The sequence below is a fragment of the Sardina pilchardus genome, chromosome 1 (assembly GCF_963854185.1).
Source record: "Sardina pilchardus chromosome 1, fSarPil1.1, whole genome shotgun sequence".
Classification (NCBI taxonomy): Eukaryota; Metazoa; Chordata; class Actinopteri; order Clupeiformes; family Clupeidae; genus Sardina; species Sardina pilchardus.
Genome location: NC_084994.1, coordinates 17,743,861 through 17,762,799, shown reverse-complemented (window position 1 = coordinate 17,762,799; position 18,939 = coordinate 17,743,861). Strand labels below are relative to the sequence as shown.

General features: G+C 40.4%; 2 protein-coding genes and 1 long non-coding RNA gene across 3 annotated transcripts; all 3 read right to left on the bottom strand.

The window, feature by feature from the left end:
- LOC134083501 (CMRF35-like molecule 8) lies at positions 1–3,396 on the bottom strand. The gene is made up of 6 exons (XM_062539810.1): positions 3,263–3,396; positions 2,651–2,995; positions 2,399–2,530; positions 1,499–1,627; positions 870–910; positions 1–374 (listed from the first exon to the last, which is right to left on the bottom strand). Exons 1-6 carry the CDS (start codon positions 3,300–3,302, stop codon positions 27–29), a joined length of 1,035 nt encoding a protein of 344 aa, XP_062395794.1. The 5' UTR covers positions 3,303–3,396; the 3' UTR covers positions 1–26.
- Positions 3,397–5,657: 2,261 nt separating this feature from the next.
- On the bottom strand, positions 5,658–9,373 carry LOC134083559 (CMRF35-like molecule 5). The gene is made up of 7 exons (XM_062539815.1): positions 9,293–9,373; positions 7,408–7,740; positions 7,193–7,270; positions 6,987–7,064; positions 6,679–6,780; positions 6,444–6,484; positions 5,658–5,861 (listed from the first exon to the last, which is right to left on the bottom strand). Exons 1-7 carry the CDS (start codon positions 9,330–9,332, stop codon positions 5,730–5,732), a joined length of 804 nt encoding a protein of 267 aa, XP_062395799.1. The 5' UTR covers positions 9,333–9,373; the 3' UTR covers positions 5,658–5,729.
- A 3,863-nt stretch (positions 9,374–13,236) lies between these two features.
- LOC134083751 (uncharacterized) lies at positions 13,237–14,033 on the bottom strand. Its single transcript, XR_009939752.1, has 3 exons — positions 14,008–14,033; positions 13,462–13,491; positions 13,237–13,309 (listed from the first exon to the last, which is right to left on the bottom strand). It is a non-coding gene; the product is annotated as an uncharacterized LOC134083751 (long non-coding RNA).
- Between the last annotated feature and the right edge of the window lie 4,906 nt (positions 14,034–18,939).

Genomic DNA, 18,939 nt, shown 5'->3' with positions numbered 1-18,939 from the left:
ATCAGGTCTTCACTTGTTACTTTGACTCACATTTTGGGGAGTCGTACTTCTGAGTAGAGAAAATCACCTTCCCTATTCCGCACCAGCGTGTGAGTGTTAACAGTGTTTCCCAACTGTGGTACAAATACAAATGAATAGTGCATTGTGGGGGATGTTGTTTCTTCAGGCAAAATGTCATTGGAGTAGATGACGTTGTCTTCATGGGAATTGCAGTAGATGGGCTGGTCTGAGCCTTGTGTGACCGGCCTGACTGTGGAGCACAGTGAGATCATTGAGGGTCGTTGAGATGCACCTGCAAGGTTATCACGACGACTCACCGATGCCCTGGATGCTGGAATGCTGCCCAGCTCATCAGACATATTGTAACCATTGGGCTAGAGGACAACACATGGGTATGATGAGAAAACGATAGAATGGTCATAGTAACAGACATGCATTTTACCATGCATAGTGGAAGAAATGCATGTTAGTGAAATCGTGCTGCCAACTACAATGGTTAGTTACTTGTTTTACATTTTTACAATACACTTTTTACAGTAAAGTATACTTGGAAAGCTAAACAAAGAAACACATGCTGTATATTACACATATCCAACAGCAGAGCTGCCAAAATACTGTAAAAAACAATCCATTACATACCCATAGAATAGATGTATAACTGTAGTGTATATTTGTAATATTAGCAATTACTTGAATAGATAATTTTGTCAGTTGCCAATTATATCTAGAGTACATACAGCACATATGAGTCTATTCTAGTTCCACCCTCTGTGGTTTGTGAGAGGTGTTTCTACTTTCGGTTTATTCATAAAACTTCCTCTCAGCTGTGAGTGGTGTTTCTACATTCAGGTTATTTATAAAACGCTTACCTCCCTAACGTGATCACTGTGAAGGCTGGATGGGCCGCACGCTGTAACAGATTAGAAACAGAGGGAGAGGGCAACATGAGGGAAATGAGATAGTGAGTGTGTGTGTGTGTGTGTGTGTGTGTGTGTGTGTGTGTGTGTGTGTGTGTGTGTATGTGTGTGTGTGTGTGTATGTGTGTGTGTGTGTATGTGTGTGTGTGTGTGTGTGTGTGTGTGTGTGTGTGTGTGTGTGTGTGTGTGTGTGTGTGTATGTGTGTGTGTGTGTCTGAGTGAGTGAGTGAGTGAGTGAGTGAGTGAGTGAGTGAGTGAGTGAGTGAGTGAGTGAGTGAGTGAGTGTGTGTGTGTGAGTGAGTGAGTGAGTGAGTGAGTGAGTGAGTGAGTGAGTGAGTGAGTGTGTGTGTGTGTGTGTGTGTGTGTGTGCATGAGCAAGGTGAGATAGGCATGCGTGTGTGTAGTATGTACGTGGTTGAATGTACATATGCGTTACTGCATGTGTTTGAGTGTGAGTGTGCGCGCATGTGCATGCATGACTACATTTATGCACGTGTGCATTTGTGTGTATTCTGTGTTTGCACATGTTCTCTGTGTGTGTGTGTGTGTGTGTGTGTGTGTGTGTGTGCATGTGTGTGTACCTGCTGTCTGCTTCCTCCTCCTCTGTCTGTAGTAGAGGGCTGAAACTAACCCACACATCATGACCAGCAACATCAGAACACACAGGATCACCATGACGACAGAGTCTTCTGGGTCCTCCTGAGGCTCAGCTGTTTCAAGGCCCGACATTATAGAGGGACATATTGAATGTGCATGTAATGCTGCATGAATGCAAGAATAATACCTCTTGTTTGTTTCACACATTACAGTTTTTCTCAAATGCTAAAACACATTTCACAAATTTTTTCTGCATGACTAAGAAGATCCGTTACTCTAAAGTTTTAAAAATATGCATTGGCAGTTATGAAACAAAGAACCTTCTCACAAATTGAGCATTGTGTTTTCAATTGTTTTGCTGTAGTGTGTAATGATGTGTATAGTGTACATTTTTGAAAGCTTCAAGCTGCTATTTTGGTGTGAAAGTTTGAGTTTTGAAGTGAGAAGGTGTGGTTGTGCTTATGTAGCTTTAGAAAAGGGTATTGTGTTTAGACATTGGGGAGCATGGAGGAAACGTTTGTGAAATGTGTTTTAGCATTTGAGAAAAACTGTAGTGTCTTCAATTTTGAGTCGTGTGTAATAAATGACGCCAGGTGTGTTCATTGTGTTCAGTTATTGCTGACTGTGGCAAGCATTTTGCATCACATGAGCTTTCATTTGAGAATATGTTTTGGATTGGCTTTTGTGTTTTAGCATTTGAGAAAAACTGTAAAATGTATGGATTTATTACTGCAACAGACAATTCTGTATGCATTCATGGACATACTGTAACACTTGGATGAAGAAAACACTTCAAGGGACAATGGAAATCAAGAAATTACTCATATGACATGTCTTTTTTTCACATTTTCAAACATTTAGAAATCTTGGAGGTGAGTACTAACCACTTGTGGTTGTCATCCTGATAAGCCCAGACTGGGAGGTGTTGGATGCTGGAGGTGAAGATGAAGGTGATGATGAGACAGTTTGGGGTTCAGTGGAGGGTGCATGTGTTGAGATCTGGGTGGGAGGGGGACCTGAAAGTGAGAGGGAGAGAGAGAGAGAGAGAGAGAGAGAGAGAGAGAGAGAGAGAGAGAGATGTATGTGAGGAAAATAGTTCGCATATTTTACAATACAGAGATATATCTTGATTTTACCTTTTTTAACATTTAAGTTCACTTCAGTGTACACATCAAGTTTTCCAAGTGGTCTTGCAATGGCACACCAGTACTTCCCAGAATCCTTTGCAGTTAGTTCAGTGATGGTCACAGTGAAGACTCCAGCAGTGGTATCATCATGCAGAGAGAATCTGTCATTGATTGCTTTGGTCTGACCTGCTTCAGTGCTGATTGGAATGTCTTTACTTCCAAAGATGCGCGGACACGTTCCTCTGCAGAGGTACTTGGATTTCCTTTCATATTGTTTTTCATAGGAACATCTGATCACTGCTGATCTGCCTACGTATCCAGTTTCACTGATCACAGACTCCGCAGGAAGAACACCTACACACACACACACACACAAACACACACACACACACACACACACACACACACACGCACAAACACACACACACACACACACACACACACACACACACACACACACACACACACACACACACGCACACACACGCACGCACACAGAGAAGCAAGAAATACATATACATTGGTGCCTATCCACTTCATGTTACTGATATAAGATTGCGATATTTATTCAATAGTGAAGCAGTGGTTGTGAGTGTGTTTTCTGTTGTTAGAATATCTCACCAGCAAGCAGACAGACGAAGAAGAAAAAAGGTGTCTCCATGTCTTCCTTTGGCGTGGAACAACGTTTCTTTTTTTTAGAGTAGTTGGAAGAAAAGTATCCTGCTAGTAAAATGTCATCCCTCTCTTTTGATTTTTTTTTTCTGAATCTAACAATGAAACAATCTATGTATGTATGTATTGATGTATGTATACATGTATATGTATGTATCTCTCTCTCTCTGACTCTCACTCTCTCTCCTATGTGTGTCTGTGCATTAGGTTTCTGTTGAAGTCGAAGTGGACAATGAAAGTTTGTCTAATCTGTCAAAGACACAGTTTTGACTCCTCCTCTTTCCTTTCATTTCTTAACCACAGAAACTACCCAGCTGTGGCGCTGCTATAGAGAACAAACTTGGCTCATTTTCTGTGCCATGAGAGTGTACAAAATATATATGTCCTTTTTAAACTCAGATACTTTTCAAACTCAGATTCATTGGCCTTGACTCATTTGGCTTTAGTGACTACAGACCCCTACTTATAGCTTTTAAATATGTGTTGTTTGGATCTTCTCAACCTGAGTGTAATAATTGAAGGTGGTATGTGCCTTAACTGCTCTCTCTCTCTCTCTCCCCCCCCCCCTCCCCCCCCCCTCTGGGTGTGTGTGTGTGTGTGTGTGTGTGTGTGTGTGTGTGTGTGTGTGTCTGTGTCTCTGTATGTGTACATGTCTGATTGTAGGTGTCTGTGAGCACCTGCTATTCCCACACAAAGTTACAAAACTGTTACATTTTAAGCTCTTGCACCTGCTCTGACAGTCCTATCAACAAGTAATTCTACTCTCATGTGTTGTTGAACTAATTATAGGCCAATACAACACTGAAGTCAATATATCTCTCTTTGAAGAGGTTGATGTACATTCTGGGATGTCAACAGGGGAATTATTATAACTGATGATGTGATTATGATTATTCCTGAGATTCTCTTGTTTTAACCATGACATATGCACAATTCCCGTTTGAAAACATCTGCAGACGACTACATCAAGTCAAATCCCACTATTGTTTACATTTTGGGGTCATATGTGCTATTGGTTGATTTATTTCATACAAGTGGAATCTTTAAATGTGATTGGGCCATCCACTAGAGCTATCCCTTGCTTCACCTAAGAAGACTGGCTTATCAAACATAAGATTTGATCTAACCAGGGCTGCCAATAAATGTTATCTTAGTATAATTATGTTATATCATTCATAAACTATTGTTGTGTTTTACAATACTGTTCAATGATCAGCACGATAAACATGTTTGGCCCTAGGGCCCATTGTGTCTTTGACCCCATGATCTAGTGACCTCTAGGGGGAGCCTGGGTTTATTATGGAGGGCTCAGTGCTGCCATCTGGCATCTTATTGCTTTGCAGTGCATTGTACATTGGCACCATGCCGAGCTACGCTCCAATTTCATTGTTGCAATGAAATGTGTCATTGTGATTACATCTCCCACAATAGCCCGACTGGGTCTTTGTGCATATGTGGCATCAAAATTACAGTCAACACACACAAACACACACTTACACACACTAGCATCTACACTGATGTTCACTCACTATTCACAGGGTTAGAGGCCTAAGAGCTGTTTGTTGTGTAGAAAGTGATAAAAGCACAGGAGGCCAATGCTCAACTACAACTCATGTATCTCATCATCAAGCATGGTAGCAACTACAATCTACATCTAAACTCAAACTTTTTCATTTCCCCATCTGCGATTAATCAAATTACAGACATCTAGTTGAGTGCAAAACACTTTTTATTTTTTACAGTTTTTAGGCTTCACCACAGTGGCTTTATGGGGTTCACGGTCAGAAGTCAGTGCTGCAAGCACTATATGGAAATGCATTAAGTTCTGAACATACAACTAACACAGAGCAGTACATAAATAGATGTGTGTGTGGGGGGGGGGGGGGGAGAGGAAGAGAGAGAGAGACATAGAGAGAGAGAGAAATTGTTCATACAGTGCATGGTTCTCGTCCCACCTCCATGTTATACTCAGTCATGTAAGTAACGCCACCTGTTCATGGTGATAATCCCTATCGTCTTAAACTACCCATGGACAAGGCAGTAAGGCACTGTTTGGGGTGTAGCATACAGTACATACACATAGATATGACATACATAAATAGGGTGGATGTTGGGAAGGCTGCAGTGCATCAATTGTGTTGAGACTCAGGAAGACTCAGATGTACAGTAGACAGACAGACAGACGGACAGATGGACGGATGGATGGATGGATAGATAGATAGATAGATAGACAGACAGACAGACAGACAGACAGACAGACAGACAGACAGACAGACAGACAGACAGACAGACAGACAGACAGACAGACAGACAGACAGACAAACAGACAGACAGATAGATAGATAGATAGATAGATAGATAGATAGATAGATAGATAGATAGATAGGTACTGTAGGTAGGTAGACATGCAGACACATTATGTATCCTGAGTATGGTGCACACCCTTTGATCCAAGTTGGATGTTCTGATATATGCTGCCTTGCTGTTTCCTGGTGGATTCTACATTAGCGTAGACTCCATCATGTTCACTTACAGTATGACCATCAGCCTGCAATATATGAAGAGTTTGGTTCCAAAACGCTATATCCACCATTTTGATGAATATTCATAAATATTTTTACAATTTGTTTTCCAAGTAATTTCAGTAGAAATATTTTTGGATATAGCTATTTGATTTATCTTTACTCAATCAAAACAACACAAAAGCAATTTGTTAATATTTCCTGAAATACACAATTACATAAACATAACTTAGATGTCAGAATGAGGCTGATACAGTCATGTGGGATTTTCAAATAATACAATTCCAAATATCCGGACAATAATTTCCAGCTTCTTTCAAATACTTTGAACCCTGCGGCTTATACAACAGTGCGGCTAATCTCTGTGCTTTTACACAGATTCAGCAGGGGGGATTCTCAACCTATGGATATTACAGGTTACAGTCCAACACCTGCGGCTTATAGTCCAGTGCGGTTTGTTTATGTACACATTGTTATAATTTCGCTGGTGCGGCTTATATTCAGGTGCGGCTTATAGTCCGGAAATTACGGTAAATTGGAGATTGTGCCTCCTGGTGACAATGCACTCATCAGAGTGTTGTTCAGTTCACCCCGTCACGTTTACTCACCACTGTTTTATATGTCCTCCTTGTTTTGCATGATGGTGGATCTGCCATTTGAAGCAACGCAGCATAATGAGGTGAAAAAACATATCAGGGCCGCTATCATGTTTGCTTGGCAAAGCCGCACTAATAGAGATCATAGAGGTTTAGAACACTGGTTTAACCAATTATTTAACTTATCCTTAAAATGGTGCCTGTGGTCATTTGAATGACTCCAAATGTGATATGTTAAATGTGTTACCTGGATGAGGTGTTTTACAATGTCTGTACTTCACATAAAGGCAGATGAGCCCTGTGATTAGTAAGACAAAACCCAGTCCTACAGGAATGTACAGACCAATATCTACAAGAGACAGGGAGAGAGAGAGAGAGAGAGAGAGAGAGAGAGAGAGAGAGAGAGAGAGAGAGAGAGAGAGAGAGAGAGAGATACAGTAGTTCAATTTCACCTGTTCACGCGAACCATTTCCTACTAATATTCAGACTAGAAAATGAAAATCATCCTGCACATTTCTTAAAACTTGAAAGGGATGATGTTGCAGGTAAACTCACTGCTGATGGGCTCAGGACTCTTGGTCATTTGGGTTGTCTGATAGACATCTGTTTTGGGGATAGTTGCTGCCTCATATACTGCACATGCACACCAGAGGTAGTTATTTGGAAATTAAATAGACACAGGATTTGTTTACAGATTCGGCCTAAGTACTGTGTGTGATATTTAAAATAAAAAAATTACATGAATTAGTCTTAGCACTCACTGCTGGTTGGAACTGAAATCTTGGTCATTTGAGTTGTCTGATAGGCATCTGTTGCAGGGGTCACTACAGGTGACATATCTACAGTAGGTAGGGATACAACATCAGGTTTAGAAAAGAGATGTAATGCATCAAAAGCAAATGAGACATTGTTTTAGCAATGTGTGTTTGTCAATAGCAATGTGTGTTTGTCACCCAAAACAAAATACTTTGCATACCTTTTATAACTTTTAAGTAAACCTCATTGTACAGGTCACCTTTTATAAAACTTCTTTCAACACCACACCAGTATTTCCTAGAATCCTCTGCTGTCAATCCAGTGATATTTACAGTGAAGACTTTAGCAGTGTTGTCGTCATGCAGAGAGAATCGTCCATTGACTGCTTTGGTCTGGCCTTCTCTTGTCCATACAGGGATGTCTCTGTGTCCGTAGCTAGGACACTCTCCTCTGCAGAGGTACTTGGAGTATCCCTCATATCCTCTATCATAGGGGCATCTGATCACTGCTGATTTACCTACATATCCAGTCACCCTGATCACAGGATGAACACCTACACACACACACACACACACACACACACACACACACACACACACACACACACACACACACACACACACACACACACACACACACACATCCCAACAAGTCCAAATATATTATTGTACATTTTCCATAATACGTTTGCTACAAGGAATGTACTCTTGTGGTTGGAGAGAGCAAGATATACCTATAAGCAGATACTTAGGTGACCAGACAAAACCACTACGTCAAGCATAACTCCGGCAAAAAAAATTACCAAAGGGTGTTGATCAAGTACTCTGGGATTTTGAGACTTGTTTGCAGAGCAAAGATAGAAAAAGCATGCCCTGGCAACAGAACGCAGTTGCGTGTCCATTGTAGGTAAGGGTCTAGGCTGGGCAGGGTCTAGGCCCGGCAGCTCTATCTCCTCTATATCCTGCCAGAACCTTTGGCTCCAGTCACAAACTATACCTCATCCAAAAGATGCACCGGATTGTTGGTCTGATTGGTTGAAGGATTATCCAAGCATGTGGAGTGATGATTTGAACAATGTCAGTAAAGCTCAACAGTCCTGCCCCTTCTCCGAGAGAGCATGCCTCTTGTACAGTAGAAATAAATCACAGACTCTAATGTTCAATCTTAAAAGATTGAGTATTGTGATAGCCAGACTAGGTAAGAGTCTACATGGAAAAAAACAAGTGTCTTAGTGCAGTTTGGGGGATTCGGTGCAGCCTTCCAGCATCTACTGTATGGTTTTGTGCCAAGGATCTTTTTTGTGGTATTGATTTTGCATAGTTATTTAGCAAGCTTTAGCTAGACATCTTTTCCTGAAAGCCACCAGGAGAAGATTAACACTGATTGTGATTCAGTGCAAAACTCTGGCCTCAATCTGTGGAGCTGGCTATCATTGCAGTTTTTCACAATTGCTAAAACACATTTTTCTTTTCCCAAAACTATAAACACAAATGGCAAATCTTATACTATATTCACAAAAACCTTTGCCAACTTCTGCAGAACTCCACAATCGACTTAACACTCAACAGTATCTGTGCTCAAAACAAAACATTGTCTTCATATCATCTCAAACATCAAAACAATACTGAGCAGTCATTAGACTCTACATCAAAAAAGTGGGTTGAAAAAAGGGTGGAAGGTTTTAAAAAAAATCTGTTTTAGCAATTGTGAAACTGTTTTCCGGAAAAGACAGGCATTTCAGTACTGTAAATGAGAAGTGATTATTCTGAAAGCCTCACTGATAGTTTCTGTTCATTTTTGGTATGGTCCTGTCCTGTTCAGCAACCTGTTTAATCTCTGAATTAGCTTATATTGGTTGTGCTACATCATTTGAAACCAATGAGAACAATTTTGAGTAATTGTATGTGAACATGTGCCATCTGTGCTCAATTTGTGTTTACCTCTTGCTATTGTATTGCAGGAGAATGTGTCTAGAGTTTCCAAAAAAAAGAGTCTATGACATCTGCAAATTGTGTTTTATATGTGAAACAAGGTCTTAGCGAGGCACGATGACGATGAATCCTTATCTGGTAGGAGAAGCAAAAGCAGAGAAAAGACAAACTCACCAGTGAGTAAGCAGCAGATGAGGAGTATATATGTCTGCATGCTAAACCTTGTCCACAGTCCAAAACAGAAAGTTCCCACAAGCCTGTGAACACTCTGAACAAGTGGTTTACAGTGTGTACGGGTGACAAGGTGCTCCTCGATCGCCCCTCCTTAAAACAGCTGTCATGCACCAACCTTTTGAAATGGCAGTCAGGTGTGAAACAGCAATAAACTAATTTTCCTTTTGTCCAAGCTGTATTTTCCAATGGCTTTGTAACTGTGTGTGTCTCTCTCTCTGTGTGTGTGTTTGTGTGTGTGTGTGTGTGTGACAACTAATGCAGAGGAAGATAATACATTGAGGGGGCCCTACCATCTGACTCTTCACATCTCAGACCACAGTCAGCATGCTCAGTTCGAAGAAATATGTTCATATGTGTGAGAGTGAGGACATGTGTGAGAGTGAGCTCTGTGGTCGCCATGCATACCAATAAGAAAATAGCCTTGAGGTTTCAGTTCGGGTTGATATGAAGGTGTTTCACAGTGAGATAAGTGCTACAGGCACACTCGAAAATGAATTCAATGCTCTTGCAACACTGTAATCTTCAAGTTAACTTCCCTTGTTGGCCATTAGATGGCTTTGTCATTTCTAATGTATTTCCACAATTGTGTCACCAAGAGTGTTTGTATGAAAAGATAATACATCTATTTAGATGTAAATGTGGAATAAGTGTCTGTGTGTGTGTAATAGTATAACAAGAGGGGGCTTTAAGCTTTCAGCATGGGGTTGCATCCCATCATCCATGTCCCACAGACAGGCAAGCCTGCGTTTGAGGTGCATTTGACCTTACATTGTGATCAGTAAAAGGGAAATAGGAAATGATTCAGAGGGATACTCAGGAGTAAGATACAAAAATGACTGCTGTTCAAAATCCGTCCCGAGGTACTTGACCTGAATGGAAGCCAAGGGGATGCTGCCTCTTGTGCCCCCTAGTGTTGCATTAGGGTTTTATGGGCCTAAATGAAAAAAAATGACGGGGCAGAGCATGCAGTGAATACGACAAAAAAAAAATGGTTGGGGGGGGGGGGGGGGGGGGGGGGCAAGGATTGCACAGATCTCCTCCCTCCCTCTCTCTCTCTCAAAATTCAAAAGATGTGATGTGAATAATACACTACAAAGACAATATCATCCAAAACGTGTTCTGAAGGTGGATTTATCGAATCAGATATGACTTCAAGAACTTGTAGAAGTTGGAAAACTAGTGCAAACATCTTACAGTAATCCATTGTTGTTCAAAATTGTATTTTTATTAGTACAGTTTATTAACATTATAGAGTATTTTAATTTATAAAATACATTTCTACAAAGTGCTGTCAAATGTAACACTCTAATATGCACTCTACATGTTAAATATTATACAGATGCAATCAATCAAAAAGTCAGGAAAAGACAGTAGCAAAAATAATAATTGCAATTTAATATTTATTATAAATGCAAATTAATCTCAACCAAGTAAGATGGCCATATGATCAGGGACGTCTATTAAGTAATATGATAGATAGATGGATATTTAGGTAGACAGATAAATTAGACAGATGTGCTCAAATAACAAACAAACTTTTACATTCATTCATTAATTTCATTCATTCATTCTAGTACACATTTTGGGTAACATGCTGGTGAATAATGCTGCAGTCTCACACCAGTTGTTCATTCATTCATTCATTCATTCACTCATTCACTCATCTCGAGCCTTGCAGAGGGGGGCCCTCATACACTCATCATCATTTTCAGCACTATCTCCGCACCCTGTTCAGAGTCTTCCTCATGGACATGTACTACTTTTCTGCACCTCTCCTTGCCTTGCTAAGTGCAGCTTTCTTGGGGTTGCTCTCATTTTCATTACCTTCTCCCATGTTTGAATATTCATTCTCACCACCCTTGCTAGCCTTGCTCATGCTCATTGTGTCCCACAAGGATGAATATTCATTCTCAGCACCCTTGCTAGCCTTGCTCAAGCTCATGGTGTTCCCCAAAGATGCGTATTCATTTTCCACACCTTTGTTAGCCTTGCTAATGCTAAGTGTGTTCCTCAAAGATTCATATTCATTTTCCGCACCTTTCTGAGCCTTGCTAGTACAATGGGTGTCCCCGAAATATTCATATTCATTTTCCGAACCTTTCATAGCCTTGCCAAGGGTGTCCTTTTCCTTCCCCTTCCCAGGATACCCGTTGACTCGTGGTAACTGGGCCTTCCCACTGGCCAGCGCTCCCAATCTCTCATACTCTACATCAGGACCACACTCCTTCAGCTCCAGGCACTGGTACACAGAGTCATTCTCACGACGAGTGTTTCCCTTCAGAGGAAAAATGAGGAAAAATGTCTCTGTGAGTGTTTATTTCACTTCATATTATTACTATTGACTACACTCAAATAAAATTATGCATGGTCTAGGCTAAAACTTTTTTTTGGCACTTACAGCAAACACCTCACCATTCGCTAGCTGTCTATGCTAATGCTAATAAACTGTAAAAAAAAAACAATAATCAGCAGAACTGCTAGTCCAGTTGCACTGCTACCCACAACAACATCTACACAGAGACGTCAGAAAAGACGGTCAGCTAGCACAAGGTCGGAAAAGAAAATAATAAATGTCAGAAAGGAAAATAAGTCAAAAAGGTAAAAAAAAAAGGAGTCCTCCCACTGGACAGCGCTCCCAATCTCTCTATACAAAAATAATGAATCACAGAAATACATTGTAAGCTAGGATAATGGCTAGTCATAAAGAAAAACTACATTACCCATGAGCACTGCATACCTCTCTAGTATTTTCTGTGTCTGTGCAACTGCTTGCAGTGGTAAGGGAGCTTCCGCTTAAATTGATGTCATCTGTTAAAGACAGAACTAAGTTAATGGAAAACAAACATAATGTATTCCATGAGTTTGTGCGGAAAATGGTCAAATGTGTCTGTGCAAACAGTATAGAGGATCTGTGTGTGTGTGTGTGTGTATGTATTTCTGTGTAAGTTTGTGTGCATGTGTGTGTGTGTGTGTGTGTGTATGTGCGTATATTACCAGGCGTTTTGTTCCTCTTTGCTGCACGACACCCCAAAACCACAGCGATGATCAGCAGAACTGCTAGTCCAGCAGCACCGCTACCCACAAACACATCTACACAGAGACGTCAGAAAGCACGGTCAGATAGCAGAAGGGTCATCAGAAACACAAAATGACCCACAACCACATCTACACAGAGACGTCAAAAAGGACAGTCAGATAGCATAAGGGTCATCAGAGACATACCGCTACCCTCAACCATGTCTACGCAGAATTGTTCAAATTAACAACATTAAAAAGCCGACACATGGAGTATTTATCTTCATGTACTGTATACAGATTAGGGAGGGTAAAAAAGCAGGAAATATAAAAAAGCAGTCAATAAAATCAATTAATGAATGGACTACTTGTGGAGTGATATGAAAGACATTAATCTGAAGCACAAAGCCTTTTTGACAGAGTGTCTGTGACACATAACAAAGGACCTCCGAACATAGGGGCATCAGAGGATCAATCTGTATGGTCCTCGGGAAGTAGTGGTATCCCTACAGACCTCCGAACGTAGAAGTATCTGTATTGACTTACGAATGGTTTATGAGTATCTGTACGGTTTGTGTGGGTATCATTTTCAGGTTGGAAAAAACAGAATTCCAGGAAAAAAGCATCCCTGGACAGATGCATGTCAAAGATTTCTTTAAAAAAAAAGGAGGATTTGCACATTTGTGATAGTTGTATACACACTGTATTTGACATGAAAGAGAGAGTGAATGAGAGAGTGAGAGAAAGAGAATGAGAGAGATACTGTGAAGACAAACACACACACACACACACACACACACACACACACACACACACACACACACACACAAAGGTCATCCTGGACCTAAGTCTTACAGGTCAAGTTTACAGCTTGTTGCTGACTTGCGATGCCAGGATTCTCAATACAGTCTTCACAGAAGTAATCAGTTGCCACAAGTGCTGCTGAGAACAGTTATGCAAGAAACAAAAGTCAAACAACAAACAAACAAACAAACAAAATGTCATATTAGATTAATGTGGAAAACATTGCTTTTCTTGAGCGATTGTCTTTAAAGGCACAGGCCCAGAGGTCAAATCCAAGCTGTTTCACTTACATGTGGTTGATATATCAGTCACATCAGGTGCTGTGAAAACATTCAGCAAGTGTTTGTTAGACACATAGGCCAAAAGACATAGCCATCTCGAAGCTCTTTTTGCATACGACATCTCGTTTCCAGACAGAATTGTGCAATCATTGGTCCAAGCTGCCAAGGTCAAAACCCCTCCCACGTCTGTCAACTTTCGGTTTCAGATAAGTTCGTAGGGATTTATTTGTGACAATAAACTAGTAGAAAGTCCAAGAAAACATGCTGGAATTATCATACGTGTAAAAAGTCCATGTTGTAGGCTTTGGTATTTCATATTCTCTGTGATTTGCGTGTCTGTTTATTCTAGCCTAAGAGGTGATGTGCTGTATCATCAGTAATTGAATCTCTTGAAAATGATGCTTGAGTCTCATTTCTCATAGCTGTCTCTCCTTTACTCCTCTATCCTTGTTTCTTCCTTGTTTCCTCCTCACAATTAATTACACGGTCATGAAAAGAGGGAGTTGTTACGCCCATGCCCACGCCCATTGGTCAAATTCAAGATTTATAACTTACTTGTGCTTACTTGTGCTGATACATCAGTCACCTTAGGTGCTTTGAAAACATTCAGTAAATACATACAATGTTTTGTTAGACACTGCAAATACAGTATGGGACATACATAGCATTGCAGTGGGTAAGCGCTGTGCAGTACCATAATACCACTGGGGGGTATATACATACTGTAGTGTATACATATGTATACGTACATATGTCAACATAGATAATGCACATAATGTTCATAAACACTCAATTAAAAATTAATTTCAGACTCTTAAGAGGGTTCATAGCATATCACGTAAATACATAAATAAAATAATCTAATAATGACTGATTTATGAAGCGAATCATACATCAAGTACACATACACATATTGATTTGCATACATGGTAAAATGTGTAGATGGACGGCATCACTCACTTTTGATAACTGTAGAGATTATGGGCTCCACTGGCGCTGTGATGATAATTGCATTATAGCAATAATAATAATGATAATAATAATAAAAACAATCAAACATTATACCATTCTAAGACCACTAAGGATGAATATTAAAAAAACGTTTTTAAAAATACATAATGTGCAGGGATATGCCTTGATATTTACCTTTTCCAATCTGTAACTTTACTTCAGTGCACACGTCATATCTTAAAAACCCGGTTGTGATACCACACCAGTACTGTCCAGAATCCCCTGTACTCAGTCCAGTGATAGTCACAGTGAAGACTCCAGCAGTGGTGTCATCATGCAGATAGAATCTTCCAGTCTTTGCTTTGGTCCGACCTGCTTCAGCCCTGATTGGAATGTCTTTACTCCCCCAGACACACTTTCCTCTGCAGAGGTACTTGGAGTTTCCCTCATATCCTCTATCATAGGGGCATCTGATCACTGTTGATCTACCTACATATCCAGTCACCTGGTTTACTGCCATGACAACATTGACACCTTTAAAAATAGACATACACAGAGACACACATTTAGATACAAATACTGAGATACAGTACAGGCAATGAGACAAACAAACACACACAAACAAAGCACACAACACACACACACACACACACACACACACACACACACACATACACACACACACACACACAACACGCATGCACGCATGCACGCACGCACGCACGCACGCACACACTGGTGTTGAAGGAGAACTACCAACAAATGCACAACTGCCCAAGTGTTACAGTACCATTCAGCCACCCTAGGCGGTTTTCCACCGAAAGCGAACCTGGTGTTGAACTGGTGCTTTTCGAAAGTCTTTCAACTTTCAAAATATTTCAACTCATGGAAGGTCTCTCGGACCATCAGAAACAAATAAATAGTTCCATCGAACCTTTAACATTTGGTCAAAAGTTATTAAAGATCAGAGCATTGCCCTTGATCAGGTATTAGCTGTGACGTGCAGTTAAGTGCTACTAATGATGAAATAATGAAATGTAGCCTAGAAATCTAGACTCAAATTAGCATTCCAATTGAAATGAATGGGGGAGGGACTTGTTCACTTTCTCCAGTTCTTACAATACCTCCTTGGGAGAATGCCCAAGTAAACTTCTCTCGGGCAATCACATCGTGTACAGAGTCGGTAGGCAGGCTTAACATAATGACAACTGACCTGCGACCAGAAGTTGCGACCGTTAAGCATCCTGCTACTTGAAAACAAGAAGATGATTCGTCGCTATCCTATTGAGTGGAGAGGGAACTTGAAAGATAACTGTTTATCCCACCCCTCCAATTGAGGCCCTGCCTATGGTGAGTACCCAACCCTACATCTTGATGTGGGTCTGGCTAGTCAGGCTATATTGGCTTAGCAATGTTGACAATGTTGTAAACTTCACTTAAATAAAGCTGACACGTACAAAAATTATAGTGGCTACTTCTTCTTTGACCATTGTTAAGTTTGAAAAGCTAATGGAGAAATGAGAAGTGTATTTAGAATGCAATAGATAGAGGAACCAACTGACTTGAATATGAATTAGTTGGCTCTTACACTACTTGCCTCCTAGTATTTCCGACGGACATTATGTAAATGAGCTCACGTCTGAACGAAACCAAGAACATGTAGAGATTCTGTTCATGTACGTGATCAACCACATTCAACCTGTTCAACCACGCAGAAACTCTGTTCATGTGCGTTCGTGTCGTTCACATATAATTTCCGGATGTTAACATCATATCGGAATCACCCGAAGGGTTGGACCTCCGTCTCATTGAATTTACTGTGAATTGAATTTACTAATTGACATGTCTGAAAGCAGCTATTGTGTGTGAGTGTCTGTGCATGTGTGTGTATATATGTGTGTGTGTGTGTGTGTGTGTGGGAGAGTGAGCATGAGCCAGTGTATGAGCCCACACAAGAGAGTGAGAGATCAGAGTGTAAGAGCAATTGTGACTGTAACAACCAACGTTTTCATTCAAATGGGGTTGGCTGATCTTACAGTTGATTTGGACATTACTTAGAAATATATGCACATTAAAGTAAATTAAATAAGATCTGTCCAAGTTACTAATCGGATCCTTCACTACAATCTCTCAAAACATGCTGTAAATGATTGAGGTCGTCAACGTTTTATGACATCAAAATAGGGTCAAAATCAAGGTTAAATCAATAGTGCTTCTGCGGAAACTGGTGCGTCAATGGGAAGGGACAATCTCAACACTATTGAAGGAGGAACACCGGAGCAACACAGAAGTTTACTATACATTTTAAAGCATCGTTGCACAGCAAAGACTACTACATAACTACATCTTCGTCAGAGTAAATGGGTCATCTGCCTTTTATTAAAATCATGTACCTTCTATATCTCTAAAGTATTCCAATTTATAATGCAAATCAGCAAATAGTCTTATTATAATCTGAGCATCTCCCGATGTCCTATCACAGACAATCCAGTCAGTAAAAAAATACTCTTTAGTGAAGACAGCTCCAGAGCATGTACCATGTTTGTATTGAACGGCTACTAAGACATCACATGGTTTCCAACCGTGTTTAGCCATATAGGAGCTACATGTTCCAATAGACTGCTCCAATATCAATACAAGTGTTCCAATATCAATACAAGTGTTCCAATAATATTACCTGAGATCAGGCAGAGGTAGAGGATCTTAATCTTCATCCTGAGGTCGACCGTTCAACACTGTCAAATGGCTATGTGAGGCTTGGTGCACAACTTTCATAAGAGACTCAGACTTCTCCTTCAGTCTTTCTGTCACACACACGCACACATTCAAACACACACACACACACACACACACACGAACACACACACACACACACACACACACACACACACACACACACACACACACACACACACACACACACACACACCAAAGTTAGTGTTAGACTGTCCTTCTGTCTGGTCATCTCCTTTGTCATTTGAGAATTCGCAGGTCTTCAATCTCTCTTCTGCTTTCAGCAACAAGTGTGCACATGTGCCGTGCCACTGCTGGCCATTTGGGTGCCCTGAGCAGAACTGCTTTGTGGTGCCACCCCCCTCCTCCCCCAAATCTAATTGATAAATTAATAGAAATATATTTCACAGCATAAATCACAATACAGCTTATTAGACCTCATTTAGCAGAGTGCACTTTATAGGCCTATAGATGCAAGACTACAGAAGTTATCATTTTAACAATAGTGACATAGAGACATGTCGTCATAACATAAACTCCGCCAAGGAGGTTATTCTTTCATCTGGGTTTTTTTGTCTGTTTGTTTGTTAGCAAAAACGTATGGATGGATTTTGATGACATTTTCAGGAAAGGTCTGAAATGACCTAAGGAAGGAACTATTCAATTTTGGGAGTGATCCGGATCACCGTCTGGATCCAGGAGGTCTGCGCTCTCCGAGTGCTTTTCTAGTTTAGAACATGAACCAAAACACTTTTCCACGTCATTCTAATTTTTTGTTTTAGATGCACCTGTAAACAGTGGTGTAGTCAATGTGATATGCAGCATCTACACAGCACTACACAGCATACCCACTCTAAAATAATCACCATCTCAGTATACCCACTTAATATAGGCAAGGATAGGCCTACGTAACATTTGGTTTCGATCACATTATACCCAGCTAACTGCACTGCCTGTATATCTCAAGAGCCTCGATCCAAATTGGCTTTGGGGATATTTATACTGGTTCATGCTCCAACTGAATACTCTGCTTCTCCTCATCAGAGTAGCAAATATTGCATTTATAAATTGCAGGGTCATAGGCTGCAGAGTTTATACCTTCTGGTACGGTGAGTATTTTTATTACTATTATAATGACTATTTTCCTCTCCCAACTCTTTCTCCTTAATTGTCTCCAGTCTAAATAACCAACAATTTATATAATTTGACAATAGGTGATGTTTGGCTATGCCTATATAATATCCATCACAACATTATCCATTGTAAAACATTAAAGATTGTCAGTTCAGGTTAGATAGGTGCATCTCCACTGAATTTCAACTTAACATTTCCAGTGCAGGCAAACATCTCATCTCCCCTATTGCATTTTTATTGTATTTAACCAGTACCTTTCTCATTTGACATGCCAGAGGTACAAGGCCAACAGTATATGCAACTACATGTCACGTGACAAGGATAATTGTCTCATCGGCTACTTTTACTTAATAAATGAAATGAAACTTGATACGTCCATGTTACTGCAACTAGGCTACGTGTCACCTGACGGTGCATCGAGGCAAGGATAATTGTCTCCTTAGCAATTTTCACTTAATACATGAAACAAAACTCAAAGAAACAAATTCTGGTGTCCTCTTTGGCAGATACAGCCATGTGACTTCAACAAGGCTACGTGACACCTGATGGTGGGTTGTGGTAATGATAATTGTCTCGTCGGCTAGTTTTACTTAATGAATTTAACAGAACTTGAAGAAAGAAAATACAGAAGACATGGCCTCAGTGTCCTCTATAGTAGATATGGCCATG